We start from the raw sequence: 15,250 nt of genomic DNA, 5'->3' as shown, positions 1-15,250 counted from the left end.
ATTTTTTTTCTTGTTTATGGTCTTTTCTAGTCACTTCATCTATTAGCAGGATGTCTGTCTATATTTAAAAACATTACCACACAATTTGGGGGTGTCTACTGAAAAGAGCTGGCTTGACAGGCTTGGAGACAAACATACTCTTAGAACCTTGTCCTTTTGTTAATGCAGTTTAGGAAAAAAATCTATACAAGATAGTTTTACTCCATCATCCTCAGTCATCATCTATGCAGAAAACCTTCAGGTTCTGCCTGTGTGACCCCAAACAGATGCAGAAAGACTAAAACGTCAGGTTCTAGATAAATTCAAATAGCAGAACATTAGATATATTTTGGACAAAATATATGTCTTTTGACTGAATTGTTTTTCCCTGTTTGTGAACATTTTAACACAATTAAAACCAGTCTCCAAGTCTCCTCAGTCTTTTTAAGGTTTCAGGTTGTCAAAGAAGGTCCCACTTTCTTTGACCCCCACCATGAAGGCCTGAGCAACATAGCCCAAGAAGTTGTCACAGTTTTCCATTGTTGGTTTTTTTTTGTCTGTGTTGACAGCTACTCTGGAAATTGTGGGCCAATAAGTCTTCCTTGGGGTTTCCTTTTCCTGTGGTTGGTCTACACTACCCACTCAATAAGTAATTGTCCAACCCTAGGCTTCACATTCTCATTGCAAATCTTTTTTTTAAAGCCATTTAAAATCTTGGTTGTCTGAGCTGTTGGAATAAAGAGCTATACAATTGTGACACTAGGAAAAGGGGAGGGTTTATGGACAGACACAGCTATCTAAGCAGAGTCATTCTTTATTGTGTCATGGATTAATTGATGTCAGAAGAGAGCACCTGACCCAGGATGACAGATTCATAGCAGACATGAAGGAAACCATGGACAGTGACTTTTGGCTCATCCTCTTCCACCTTGACATTTGCAAGATGTGAAGCAATCCCTTATCAAGACACATGAAATATCCTGTGAAAATTCTGCCTAGGTGTGGGTTAGCGTTAGGATTAGCTTTGTCTTAAAGCACAGAGTGATACTGGACAATCCTTCCACTCTCCTTAAGAAACAACTGAATTGGAGAGGAATAATATTATGAATATAGAGAACTGACAAATAAAAAGAAATAAACAGAAAGAAGGGGATGGGAAAGGGGAAATAGATTGCTGGAAACTAAACAATTTATTCCTCTGCTTTAAGTACGATATACATTTTATTACTTCTGCTAGCATCAGAACCCTTCTTCTCCTTCTGAAATTCATCATGAAATTCTCAATTGCCCCAACAAGTTTGTTCAAAGATATGATTTAAATATGCTCAGACTTCCAGATTCATTTCTATGTTACAACAATTTGAAGAAAGATGATTTTGGCACATCTACTACAGGAGAAAGAACTAAAACAAGGTTGCTTACTATAGTAAAATAGACAAGAGTACAAACATACCACAAAATACCTTGGTACCATAAGTAAAAGGCTGTATCAGGCATCTTGGGGGCATACATGGCTACTGTGATTATGAGTTCACTAGTGCTGATAGCAGAAACTAAGGAAAGAATTTGGGTTGCTAAAAGACCACATTGTTTTGGAAAATGCTGTGTTTCCCTCTGGCTCTAGGAATAGTCATTGTAACTTTCCCCAAAGAAAACAAGAGTGGTTCAAAGATAATGCTATTTCTTAATAATTGACTATAATGTTATTGGGAAGTAGGTACATCTTAGGTCTACATACTTTATAGCTTTTCTAGGTGTAGAACAGTTGCTCAGCTAAGGAAGTTGAGTATTCTTTGAAAATATTCAACTTGGTGAGAGAGAGAGAAAAAGAGAGAGAGACAGAGAGACAGAGAGAGAGAGAGAGACAGAGAGAGAGAGACAGAGAGACAGAGACAGAGAGACAGAGACAGAGACAGAGACAGAGACAAAGAGAAAGAAAGAAAGAAAGAGAGAAAGCAAGCCTGGGAAGGAAGGGGGTACTTGGGATCTTTAGTCTTTTCTTAAAGAATAAGGGGGTATTATCAATGTTCTCATTTATTCAAGGTCTCAAGCATGGTTAGAATGAGGACAAAAGGCCCCAAGGAATTGGACATGTAATAACTGTTATAGAAAGAGCATTTCCCATTTCTCCCCATCTATACTATTTCTCAACTCATTGCATCACAAGTTGGTTCTGCATTCTACCCCAGCCATAGCCTCAAGAATGAGATTGAACAAAAGTGGGCTTTATTTTGCACAAGTTGGTGTTGGCAGTTTTAGAAATTTTAGCTTTCTGATGTATAGAAAGCAATTTAAAAATCATCTTTTGAGCCAAGACTCTGGACTAAAAAAAGACCACACTGTCATTATTGGGCTGGTGTTGTACACTATAATCTAGTCTTTACTTTGTAAGGGAGAAAAGCCTCTAGAAGTATTAGACTGTTTTTATATGAACATAAATGATTGATAATAGTATTTTTAACTTTCAGCCTACATGAAGAGGCTGAAGGAATATTCAAAATTTTGAGAAGTATTTTTAAAAAAATCCAAACTTATCACGTCACCTAGCAAGAGATCTTCTTTATAAGCACAGACAGCACTTGTTTAGTAATTTGTAATCTAAGAGAGTCGCCTGACCCTCTGGAAAGTTAAGTGATTTTGTTGTGTGTGTTTTAGGTAGGTCTTGGACCCTGGTCTTCAAGAGTTCAAAGTTGGCTCTCTAGCCAATGCACCATACTATCTTTCAATAGCTTAAATAATAACTGCTTAAGAAAATAGGGAGTGGGCTACTTCACAAGTTCCCTGCCTTTTCCTGGATAGACACGATAGTTCAGAAATGCCTGAAGAAGTAATCACACTCATTCTGGCATTCTCATTCCCCCCAGGTCACAACAACAACAAAATTCTATTTGACTACCCCTTAACTGACTTTATAGAATTAGGACTGTTGTCATCCCAGTTTGTAATCATTTGATTGCATTATCTGAACTGGATTTGCCTACGTCCTTCATTAGAGTTGATTCCCCCCATCTCCCCCTGCTTTCGCTCTGACATGGGGAATCTTTTAGTACATTATGTGACTGATCTGAGTGGATGATGAGGCTCTATGTCATATCCATACAAGAAGAGTAAAAGAGGCTGGATGGCCACCCTAAAGAATACAGTGGAAAGGATGCAGGTCTGCACAGAACTGAATAATCTCTGTGAGTGCCTTCTAATTCCGAGATTCTGAAGTTTTATGACTTGGTGAAAGAGGGAACAGTGGTCAAACTTGAATATATCCAAAACAATGTGGGGGAAAATATCTTAGCAACACTACCTGGATGTTTTCAGGTTGGGTAATCTTCAGGGTAGGGCTACTATGGAAAACTGTGTAAGTTACTGGAAAGAAAGGGAAAGGTTGCTACTGGGGGGAAACACCCAAGATGCCTTTCACATTGCTACTTGATCAGTTCCTGATAAAACTCCGACCGGATGAATCTCGGCAGGGAATCCTTCTCCATCAGGGCATGAATCCTCTTTTGGGCCATGTCAAAGCTACTTGGTGAAGGTTCCACCAGGTTCTTCATGGTCATGGCCTTAGTGAAATGGTCGATATTCACCTGCAGAGAAGGACACAGGGAGGGGAAAATTCAATCCTCACAGCTTGTCTGGAGAAGGGAATATATCACATAAAAAGGAGAATGGGAAGGAAGAAGGAAGAATTAGTTTTAATTTATGACCTCTTTTTCCTTTTGGTCCTCCAATATAAAAGATTGCTGAATTTAAAGTCATGCTCTTTCTCCCTGAAACACTCTTCTTTCTAACTTTCCTATTTCTTTCAAGGGTACCACCATCCCTCTAGTCACCCAAGTTCAAAATCTCAAGTCATCTTCCATTCAGCACTCTTCCTACCCATCAGTTGCCTAGACTCATTTGATTTTTATCTCCCCATTTTTTCTCTCATCATCCTTTTAATTTCATTCACATGGCTACTATCCCAGTACAAGGTCTTCCCACACCTTACCTGGAACACTGTAATGATCTCTTGATTTTTCTTCCTGCTTCTTATCTCTCATCTATTCTCCACACTGCTGCCAAACTGACATTCCAACCATGCTACTGCAGTCTCAAGAAGCCTTGGTGATCCCTTTTGCCTTCACAGAGCCATAATAGCTAATACTAAGTCGCCAGGTTTAACAGATGTTTCATCCAGGGTAAGGGCTTTGGAATAAGGATAGAATACAACTTGTCTATTTGGCATTCAATTCCCATCATAGTCTGGCTCCAATGCATATTTTTCAGACTTATTCCACATAATTCCTTCTCATATATCCTAAGTTCCAGCCAATCTACCCCACTTGCCATCTCCTGTCTTTCTTGAGTGCATTTGCACAGGCTTTCTATCTATCCTCATGCCTTCTTCCCCTGTACCCTTTGGAATTCCTAGAGCCCTTCAGGTTCAGCTTAGGTACTTTCTCCTACACAAAGATTCCTCGATTCTCTGTCAGCACTGCCCATATTGAAATTCTCTGCCCTCTCCAGTTACTTTGCATTGGGTTTGCATATACTTTGAATTTACTTATCTGCATTTTGAATACTGTGAATTTAACAATAACTAATTTTACATGACATTTACATGTGATAGGAAGTGTGCTGAAATCTTGACAAATATTACCTCATTTGATCCTCACAACAACCCTAGGAGGTAGTTGATATTATTATCTCCATTCAACATTTGAGGAAATTGAGGCAGATAGAGGTTAAGCCATTTGCCCAGTATCTCCCAGCTGGTAAGGGTCCGAGAGGCTTGATTTGAAGTCGGGTCTTCCTAACTCCAGGCTGAGTGCTCTATCTGTGCCACCTGTTTCCAATTTACTTACATCTTATACCCCTCTAAGCTCCCTGAGGGCTGGGGCTATTTTGTTGTCATCTTTGTATACCTAGCCTAGAACAATACTTGACACATAGTAGGTATTTAATAAATGCTTGATGAATTAAAAGAATTTGGAGGCAGAAGAACTGGATTTGAAAACGTTGATATTTCCTAGCTGTGTCTTTTCCTTCATATGAAAAACGGATTGGAATAAAATTGTTTGTACCAGTCAAAACTATCTGGAGTAACACATACAGCTGTGCTGGACTTGAAATTCACAAAATTAGGCGCAGATCCCATCTCCAATCTTGACTAAGGAGGTGATTGTGAAAACATCATTAAATATCTCTAAGTTTCAGGTTTCACACCTGTGAAGTGAAGATAAAAATAACTTCTTGCCAGGTGCCCATGAGTCTCAAAGGAGAGAGTAGATGAGCCAAGCTTTGGAGAATGAGAAATATTAGCTCTTCATATAATGTGTCTCACAATGTTATTGTGAGAAAAGCTTCTGATTCGCCCTGAAACCAGATGGAAAGGTGGATTATTGTTCTAATATGACAGGAGAGAGCAAAAGTAGGAGATAGAAAATGGTGACTACGGGCTGGAAAACTCAGCAGGATGAGATTTTCCAATTTCAAATTAGGAATAATATTTATAATAGTAATATTAGTAGCTAAAAATCATATAGTGCTTACTACATAATAGGTGCTTTATAATTTTTGTCTCATTTGATCTTCACCACAAACCTGTGATACAGAAGGCGCTTGGGGTTGAGAAATGGCAGCTCTGACAGTTCGGGTTGATGCATAATTTGTAGGACTCTTATGTGGCATTCTGTGGTTAAGAGATGGGCAGATTCTTGTTTCAGACAAAGCTTAAATAGTTTGTAAGAGATAGGGACAGGACCTGGACCTGTGATTTCAACAGCAGAGTGATCTCCCAGATGAAGAAATTCCCTCTGTCCTTTCAAGTTTGCACATTCTCTGCAGCTTAGCAAGGTGCCTAGAACACTGAGTGATGAAGAGACTTGCCCAGGATCACCCAATCAACGCAGGTCAGTGGGGACTTGAAGTTAGGTCTTCTTCACATTGAGGGGCACTCTCTATCCACTATGCCATGCTATGTTTTCCAAAAAGTTTATTAGACCAGATCCAAAATAAAGAAAATGAAGTATCTGCTGGTTATCCTGAATTGGAACACTAGGGAGTGCTGCAGGTCATGTGTGCGATGCTTCCAAGTTCTCATGGGCTAAAGCCCAGAACCATAAATTGGGAGACAGCTCAGAAAATAACAGGAAAGCTTCAGAGCCCTCAGACCAGGCAGAATGAGTTATTGCTTATGGAGCAAAGGAGAGTTAGGCTTAGGAAGCCAGAGTTAAGCAGCAAAACGTAGTAAGAGAAGATGAACTTTCTATCCCTCTTAGCACAGTTGGATTCACACGTTTCCTCACTATGGGGCCTATGTCCTCAACGGCGCTCAGTAAATGTTAAATTGAATTGGATAATTGAGTGGGTCTCTAAGGTCACATCTACGTCTTAACTTCCTTTAGTTCTAAACTGTACTGTATGTGCTTTGATGCTACAAGAATAGATGATCAGTCAGACACTTACTAGCTTTCCTAAACCCTGGGAAAGTCACATAACTTACCTTAGCTTCAGTGTCCTCATATGTAAGATGGAAATAAAAATACCACCTACCACATTATTGCTGGAAGGATCAAATCAGAAAATACACACATTTGCATTACATACTTTGCAAACTTTAAAATGAAATATATAAATGTTAACTATGATTGCTACTATTATCAGTCTTAGCAACCATCTCTTACACTTATGTTCAGCTCACCAAATGATCCTTCAACACCTATTCTATTGGGTGCAGAGTATTGTGCTGGATGCTGGGAAAGAAAACCTTTTAGATAAGATAGAATATCCTAACGCTCATGGAGCTTATAGGCCAGTAGGATGACAAGATACATAAACAGCTATAACACAGACTAATATGCAATAAGTGCATTATAGAGGCACAAAAAAAGGGCTTTTTGAAACTGAACCAAGAAGGTTGACAGAGGAAATCAAAGAAATCTACATGGAAGGGGAGCTACTTGACTTGTGCTTTTATTTAACTCATATTTTACAACTTTGTCATATGCACAGATAGGTGGTGCAGTGGATAGAGCACCAGTGCAGGAGTCAGGAGGACCTGAGTTCAAATCTCACCTCAGACACTTGACATTCGCTAGCTGTGTGACCTTGGGCAAGTCTCTTAACCCCAACTGCCTTATCCTGGGTCATCTCCAGTCATCCTGATGAATATTTGGTCACTGGATTCAGATGGCTTTGGGGGAGAAGTGAGGCTGGTGACCTACACAGCCCTCCCTCACTCAAAACAAAGTCAAGTGCAAGTCATGTCATCATTTCTCTGATGGCATGGTCTTCTTTGGAAACAAAGGATGAACACACATATGCACAAATATACATGTATGTATTTATTCACTTTAAGAGAGTCAGCTAGGTGGCATAGTGGATAGACTGCTGGGTCTGGAGTCAGGAGGACCTGAGTTTAAATCCAGCCTCAGATACTTACTGGCTTTATGACCCTGGGCAAGTTACTAATCCTGTTTGCCTCAGTTTCCTTATCTTATCAAATGAGCGGGAGAATGGAATGGCAAACTTCTTCGGTATCTTTTCCAAGTAAACTCCAAATGGGGTCACAAAGACTCAGGCATGACTGAACAACAAATTTATATTCTTTATACTTAAGTTGTATGTATTTCTATTTGTACTTGACTTCCTCATAAGAATGCAGGTAGGGATTATGTCATTCTTGGTACTTGAATTCCCAAGCCTAGCCCAATGCCTGACACATAGTTGGTGCTTAATAAATACTTGCAGGCTTATTGAGGAATTGATTGAGAGCTTTTGAGGAGTGGCCAGAGTGGCTTAGGTAGATGCAAAGTAATTTAGATTAACAGGAATATGGAGAACATGGAAGAGGGGTAATGAGAGGAAGCTGAAAAGGTAGCATTCCCATGGATGGTGAAGGGCCTCAACTGCCATCTCAAGGTGGCTTAAACCATAGTAAGTTTGGAAAATGGAGGAATGGTATGAACAGAGGTAAGGAGGAAGTGTGCAAAAGACTTGAAGGCCATTGGATGTAAGAGGCTATGGTAACACTTCAGGAGGAAATTGATGGAGGCTTGTCTTAGGATGGTGTCCATGGAAATAGTATTTTAAATGTAACTATAAGAGAATGTCTCAATTACATGTGAGTCCCTTGGTTACCCCCACATTCCAGCTTCTTCTTATACATGGTTTCTCTCACACCACCCTTGGACCACATGAAATATTTGCAGACCCTGGAGACTCATCAGAACTGAGGTTCGTTATTCTAGCTCAAGGAAAACATTGCCTTCATGCTCCCCTGTGCAAACACAGGGACATCTTAGGCAATGACACTGTGCAAAATTCTGACTTCCTTGGCTAGTAGAACAAAGTGTCATTAGAAATATGACATTGGAGAAGGGGTCCATGGACCAAGCTACTCATGAGTAGCCTACTAGCAGCAGTTCTCAATTATCTCACTGCTAAGTGGTGCAGTGGATGGACCCAAGAGGGAAGGAAGACCTGGGTTTCATTCTTACCTCAGATACTTCTAGCTGTGTGAACCTAGCCAAGTTACTTAGCCTCTCACACTGTTTTCCCCTCTATAAAATAGAGATAATACTAACATCTACTTCAGATGATTGCTGTAAAGCTCTCTGCAAACCTTGAAGTGCTATTTAAATGTTTTTTTCAATTGTCAGCCACCTATACTAAAGGAAGGCAATCTGAAAAAGCAGGTAATTCCCCCAATCCTACATTTAGGACTTGGATTGCATTATTTGATTTAGTAGATTAATCAAAAAGCAAGAATTTTCTATGCTCCTGTGCTGGACACTAGAGTTACCAAGATAAAAAGAAGACATTCCTTTCCCTGGAGAACTTCTATTCTATCAGGGAGACAACAACAACAAAAAAGGAAGCAGGGGAGGAATTAATAGTGGGGATGACCAGAGGAAGCCTGCTGTAGAAGGTGTCCACTGAGCAGAGTTTGAAAAAGAACCAAAGGATTCTAAGAGGTAGAGATGGAGTAGGAATGTGTTGCAGATGGAAGACACAACTAATTCAAAGGCAAAGTCAGATGGGGAAAGGAATAAGCATTTACTATGTGCTAGATATTGTGTTAACCTTTATTTTTAAATTTACAAATATTATTTCTATTGTTATCCTCATTTTACAGATAAGAATACTGAGGTGGACAAATAGCAGTCAAAGGATCATGGGTGGTCATCAAGAAGGTCGGTGGAGATTCCTAATTGTGGAATTTTAATCATCTCTCTAGGCCTCATTTTGTCCCTGTTTAAAAGACAGGTGTTGCATTAGACAATCTCTAAGGTCTCTTCTTTCTCTGAATGTTCTGATCCCATGTTCACAGATTACTCACACCCTGCCACCCTCAAGGTCACAAGAAGGGAAGGTGCTTAAAAGGGATCACTCTGGAGTCCCAGCACTTACTATGGAAGAGGGGATGCTAGGGGATGGAGCAGTCCCCACCAAGCAGGTTTGCTTTGCTCTCACACTTTCTCATTTCCTGCCTCCTTGTACTTAGAGCAGAAGACCATACTGCAGTGGTGGCTGATGGAAAGAGCCACTAGACAACAGCACCATTCATCCAGAATTGCTTTATTCTGTGCAGTTGTTTTGAATCTCATCCAATTTACCTCTTTCCAAATAGTCTCCTCTCCTCCTTCCTCCCCATACTCCAATGTTCGATGCTCAAGCCTCTCCTTCCTACTATAACTTCCAAAGCTTCTCAACTCTTTGGTGTTTGTCCTTGAGCTGAGCTGGCCCAACCCAGGGAGGCTCTCCCATTTACTTGGTTAAACCAACCTCTTTAGGAGCTTCAGTCTGAATGAATTCTTCATAGATTTTCTTTGCCTTCTCAGCCATCTTGATGGGCGACTTGATTTTCTTATAATCCTCACAGGCAATCCAGAACTCAATGTTCTCCTCACTGAACTCAGATTTCAGGAAACCCTTGAAGCTGGCAAGTCCATCTAGCAGGGGGGAATACAAGTAGAAAAGGTGAGATGTTATTCAGTTTATCTTTGAGGAATTTTCTAGATTTGCGGTCAGAGTGTCAAACAGAAGACAGAAAACTTTTATTTCTGACTTTTCTCTGAAGTTCAGAATGTAGGTCCACACAACTTTACATACTAAAGAGGGACTGGAATAAAGAGAAAAGAGAATGGAAAGTCAGTCAATAAGTATCTATAAAGAGCCCAATATGGGTCAGGCACTGTGCTAAGCAGTAGAGATACAAAGAAAGGTAAAAGACAGTTTGGCTCTCAAGGAACTCACAGTCTAATAGAAGAAACAAGGCTTAAACAGCTGTGTACAAACAAGCTATATACAGGATAAATTAGAAATAATACAGAGGGAAGGAACTGGGTGGTGATGGTGGTCAGGCTTCCCGCAGAAGGTAGGATTTGAGCTGGGGACTTGGAGGAAGCCAGGAGGCAAAGATGAAGAAAGATACCATAGGAGACAGAGAAAATGTTCAGAGGTGGTCAGTGGACTGTCTTGTGTGAAGGAGTAAGGAAACCATTGTTACTGGATCACAGAGCCCATCATAGGGGTGGTGGTTAAAGTTCAAGAACACTGGAAAGTTAAGGAGGAAGGTTATAAAAGGCTTTCAATGTTAAATTGAGGATTTTATGTTTGATCCTTGAGGTGATATTGAGGGGGTGGGATTGCCTTTGGAGTTTATTGAGTACAGAGGTAACATGATAAGACATGTGCTTTAGGAAGATCACTTTGACAGCTAGGTGGGTGGGGATAGTCTGCAGCAAACAGACCAACCATTAGGTTATTACGAAGGCCGTTGGGGATTTGAGACTGGAGATTTATCTGAAAGCTAAGGGCTGAGTAAGTAGATTTGAGAACCATCAGCACAGAGATGATAAATGAATCCATGGGAGCTGATGATATTACCAAGTGAAATAGAATCACGGGAGAAGAAAACTGAGCCCAGGATGGGACCTTGTGGAATACCCACTGTTAGTAGGAGTAACCTAGATGAAGATATAGCAAAGGAGGAACAGTGGTCAGATAAGTAAAAAGAGAAGCAAGAGGAAATGGTCTCACCAAAACCTAGAGAGAGAAGAATCCCAAGAAGAAGATGGCGATCAACAGCGCCAAAGGCTGCAGAGAGGTCAAGAAGGGTTGAGAAGAGTCATCAGATTTGGCAATTAAATGATCATTAATAACCTTGGAGAGAGGACTTTCAGCTGAATGATGAAGTCAGAAGTCAGAGCCTAGAAAGTTAAGACAAGTGACAAATCTGTCTCCTCCACTCCTTGACCCCTGCTACCTGGTGCCCAAATGTTCCACCATCCTCCTAATGTTAGAATGGGAGCTCCTTGAGGTCAGATGTTGTCACTCTTTGTATTTGTATGCCTAGTTCCTAGCACAATGGCTGGCACAAAGTAGGCACTTAACAAATGCCTGTGAATGGATCAAAATATGATCAACAAATCCTCATTTTACAGTTTAATATAAATATTTCGAAGTGCTGGGACCAATGGAATCAACTAGAAACTTATTCTCAGGAAGCATGGGAGGTGGAGGAGGGTGTGTTTAATGTGGTCACTGATCTCAGATGCCCAATCCTATAACCCACCAGGACTGAGCATGACTTATGACCTCCCTATACTTCATTCATGCATGATCCGGACCATTTTTGTCTTTGAGTCCCGAATTCCTAGTAGCGTTTTGAATACAACAGATACTTGAAAAATATTTGCCAGATTGAATCACATCTCCTGCCTTTTTATGTAGCATGATTATCTATCTGTTCACAACTTAAAAACACCTAAAACGCACATTGTTCATGAATTTCAGCCTCTTTTCCTCTTCCTTACCACTCCATTCCTAAGTCACAAAGTAGTGAGAGGAACAGGCTCTCCTGGGAAGAAAAGGTGGGAATCCCAATCCAGATCCTTCTCTTTCTGTCTCTCAAACCACATTTGTATGTATTTATTCATGACAATGGACATATGAACATGATAGACAATGAGGGAAAATGCCAAAATAAGAGAGAATATTCCAATTTTCCATGAGTTCAATTCAAATGATGTTATTAAAAACTTTCCATTAAAATTGAAAGTTTTTCAATTAAAATTAAAAGCTTTCAAATATCATTTTGCCTCCAGAGGGGAAAATCCAAGGAAAAACCTCAGCTGCCTATTTATAAATACTTCCGAAGAGTAGGATTTTAGCTGACTTCTTTCCCTCCTAGGTGTTCTCCTAAATTCTATTATCCTTGTTTAGCAAATGCATCCTTCATTTAATCTCATTCCACTTCCCTCTCTCATTTAAGAATTCTTTACTTCCTGCCAGTATGTTTCCATGTCTATCAGATTTCCCTTCTTTCTCTAGCCTAAATACAACTCCCTACATACAGCAGGACTTCCAAAAATGGTGCCAATGACCAAGTAAAATGGGGCATATTAAGCCCTTCTTCTTTATGTCTTTTCTTCACTTATCATCTCAGACCATTTTACAATCTTCTGAAATGTCACTCAAAATTAGAGAAATAGGGTGGAGGAAAGGATTAGCTTCAACCAAGAGCCCTCTCTCAGTGATGATACGACCCAGGAAAGTCACAATAAGCTTTGCTCACCCATCACTATTTTTATTCAATTGAAATCAGGTTAAATTTCATATCACAGGGAACTTGGAAGGAAAAAAAGAAACTATCAAACATCCATCTTGAGAATTTTATATGGTAACAAGTAGGTGGCAGCTCATTCCATTGCCTTAGTGATGAGGAGAAAGAAGAGGAAGAGAGTTTGTATACATGTCTACACCAGGTTATTTTCAGTGCTAACTGAGATGGGTGAGCACCCTTACTTTTCTTCACAAAGTTTTGGTACTGTAGTACCAGCATTTCTGTGACCAAAAATAACTTTGGCTCATTTAAGTCCCTACTAGAGTTTATAGATATTAATTTTTTCCCATCCTTCCATTGATTATGGGTGAAAGGAATTCTTTTGCTCTTGGCTTTGAGGCATGAATGTGAGTCAATTTTGTATTTGTGACTTTGCGATTTTTTTCTTATTTAATATTTTACTGTTGTTCCATTCACATGCAAAAACAATTTTAATTCTCTCTCCTTCCCTCCCCCCCCCCAATTTTGAATTCCAAATTCTTGGCTTCTGCTCTCCATCTCCACATTGAGAAGGTGAGAAATTTTACAAAAGTTGTATAAGTGCTATACATGCAAAACACATTTCCATTTAAGTAATCCTGTGAAAGAAAAAAAAACAGACAAAAATTTCCAAGAAAAATAAATAAAAGCATCTTTAATCTGTATTCATGTTCAACCAGTTCTTTCTCTGGAGGTCCATCTCCAGTATGCTTCATCATCAGTCCTACAGAATTCTCTTGAATCATTGTATTCTTGAGAATAGCTAAGTTATTCATAGTAGATCATTATACAATATTGCTGTAACTGCATACAATGCTTTCCTAGTTCTGTTAATTTTTTGTTGCATCAGTTCATGTAAGTCTTTCCATGTTTTTCTGAGAGCATCCTGCTCATTATTTTTCAAAGCACAATAGTATTCCATCACAATCATATACAACAACTTGTTCAGGCATTTCCCAATAATTATGAACATCTTCTCAATTTCCAGTTCTCTGTCACCACTAAATGAGCTGCTATAAATATTTTTGTTCTTATAGATCTTTCCCCTTTGTATTTTTTATCTCTTTGGGAAACAGATCTAGTAATGATATTGCTGCATTAAACGGCATGCATGGTTTTATAGCCCTTTTGGCATAGTTCCAAATTGCTCTCCAGAGTTGTTGAAGCAGTTCACAACTCCGCTGACAATGCATTAGTATATCAATTTTTCAACATCCTCTCCAATATTTGTTATTTTCCTTTTCTGTCATATTAATCAATCTGATAGGTGTATGATGATAGCTCAGAGGTGTTTTAGTTTTCATTTCTTCAATCAGTAGTGATTTAGAGTATTTTTATGTGACTATGGATAGCTTTGATTACTTTGTCTGAAAACTGCTCTTTCATTTCCTTTGACCATTAATCAGTTGAGGCATGGCTCTTATTTCTATAAATTTGACTCAGTTTTTTAAACGTTTGAGAAATGAATTCTTTATAAGAGAAACTGCAAAAAATGTTTTACAATAATAATTACCAACTACACATTTCCCTCCATTCTATTTCCCCCCTGCTTATCCTACTCTCTCTCTCTCTTTCTCTCTCTCTCCTTTTACCATGTACATTCTCAAAAATGTTTTGCTTCTGACTTTTACCTCTCCCAAATAGCTCTCCTTTCTCTCAATTCCCCCACTTCTTTTATTCCTCTCCCTTTCCTACTTTTCTGTATAGAAAGATAGATTTCTATACTCAACTGAGTGTGTGTATTATTCTCTCTTTGAGTCAATTCTAATAAGAGTAAGATTCACATGCTCCCCTCCCCACTTCTCCCATTTCTCTTTCACTGTAAAAAGTTTTCAAGTCTCTTGTATGTCAGATAATTTATCCCATTCTACCTCTTCCTTTCCCCTTCTCCCAGTGCATGCTTCTTTCTCATCTCTTAATTTTATTTTTTTCTACATAATTTTACCATCACATTTAGCTCATTTCTCTGCTTTCTATGTATACTCATTCTAACTGCTCTAATAATGAGAAAGTTTTTTTTAGGAATTGTAAATATCATTTTCCCATGTAGGAATGTAAATAGTTTATTCTTATTCGATCCCTTATGAATTTTCTTTCCTGTTTACCTTTTTGTGCTTCTTTTGTATCTTGCATCTGCAAGTCAAATTTTCTATTCAGCCTTTTCATAAGGAATGCTTGAAAGTCCTCTATTTCATTGAATATACATCTTCCCATGAAGGATTTCATTCAGTTTTACTGGGTAGGTGATTCTTGGTTGTTATCCTAGCTCTTTTTCCCTCCAGAATACATATTCCAACCCTCCAATCCTTTAATGTTTCGAGTCAATAAGTCATGAGTTCAAACCCTGTTCTGCTATATGCCAGCTATGACCTTGGGCAGGTCAGTTATCTACTTTACACCACAATTTCCTATTCATAAAATGAGGAGGTTGGATCACATTATTGCCTAGACCCACTTCAATTCCCAAGATCTCCAGTGAGAGCATTTGGTGAATCAATGGTCTCACAGTGTGAAGACATTAAGTACAGCTAGCATGATATAAAGTTAATGAGAGCTTCTTGATTAGGGGATGCTTGTTTTGTTGAAAGGGAAAGATCTTCCCTGCCCATTAATAGGTCTCAGGTGGAACCCATTAAGGAAAACTTGATTAGGGGAGGTTTGTTTTGTAGGAAGGCCCACACCTTT

At 39.2% G+C, this 15,250-nt stretch overlaps 1 protein-coding gene across 1 annotated transcript in view; it reads right to left on the bottom strand.

Moving 5' to 3' along the window:
- Window positions 1-1,142: 1,142 nt before the first annotated feature.
- RGS5 (regulator of G protein signaling 5) overlaps window positions 1,143-15,250 on the bottom strand; it is a 94,117-nt gene continuing 80,009 nt past the window's right edge. The window contains exons 4-5 of the mRNA XM_072648769.1: window positions 9,745-9,911; window positions 1,143-3,560 (exon numbers count right to left, since the gene is read on the bottom strand). Of these exons, the coding sequence (XP_072504870.1) occupies window positions 3,399-3,560; window positions 9,745-9,911 (329 nt within the window). The 3' untranslated portion in view covers window positions 1,143-3,398. The remainder of the gene's footprint in view (window positions 3,561-9,744; window positions 9,912-15,250) is intronic.

The sequence above is a fragment of the Notamacropus eugenii genome, chromosome 2 (genome assembly GCF_028372415.1).
Source record: "Notamacropus eugenii isolate mMacEug1 chromosome 2, mMacEug1.pri_v2, whole genome shotgun sequence".
Classification (NCBI taxonomy): Eukaryota; Metazoa; Chordata; class Mammalia; order Diprotodontia; family Macropodidae; genus Notamacropus; species Notamacropus eugenii.
The sequence above is the reverse complement of the archived record's forward strand: the minus strand, read 5'-3'. Positions and strand labels throughout refer to the sequence as shown.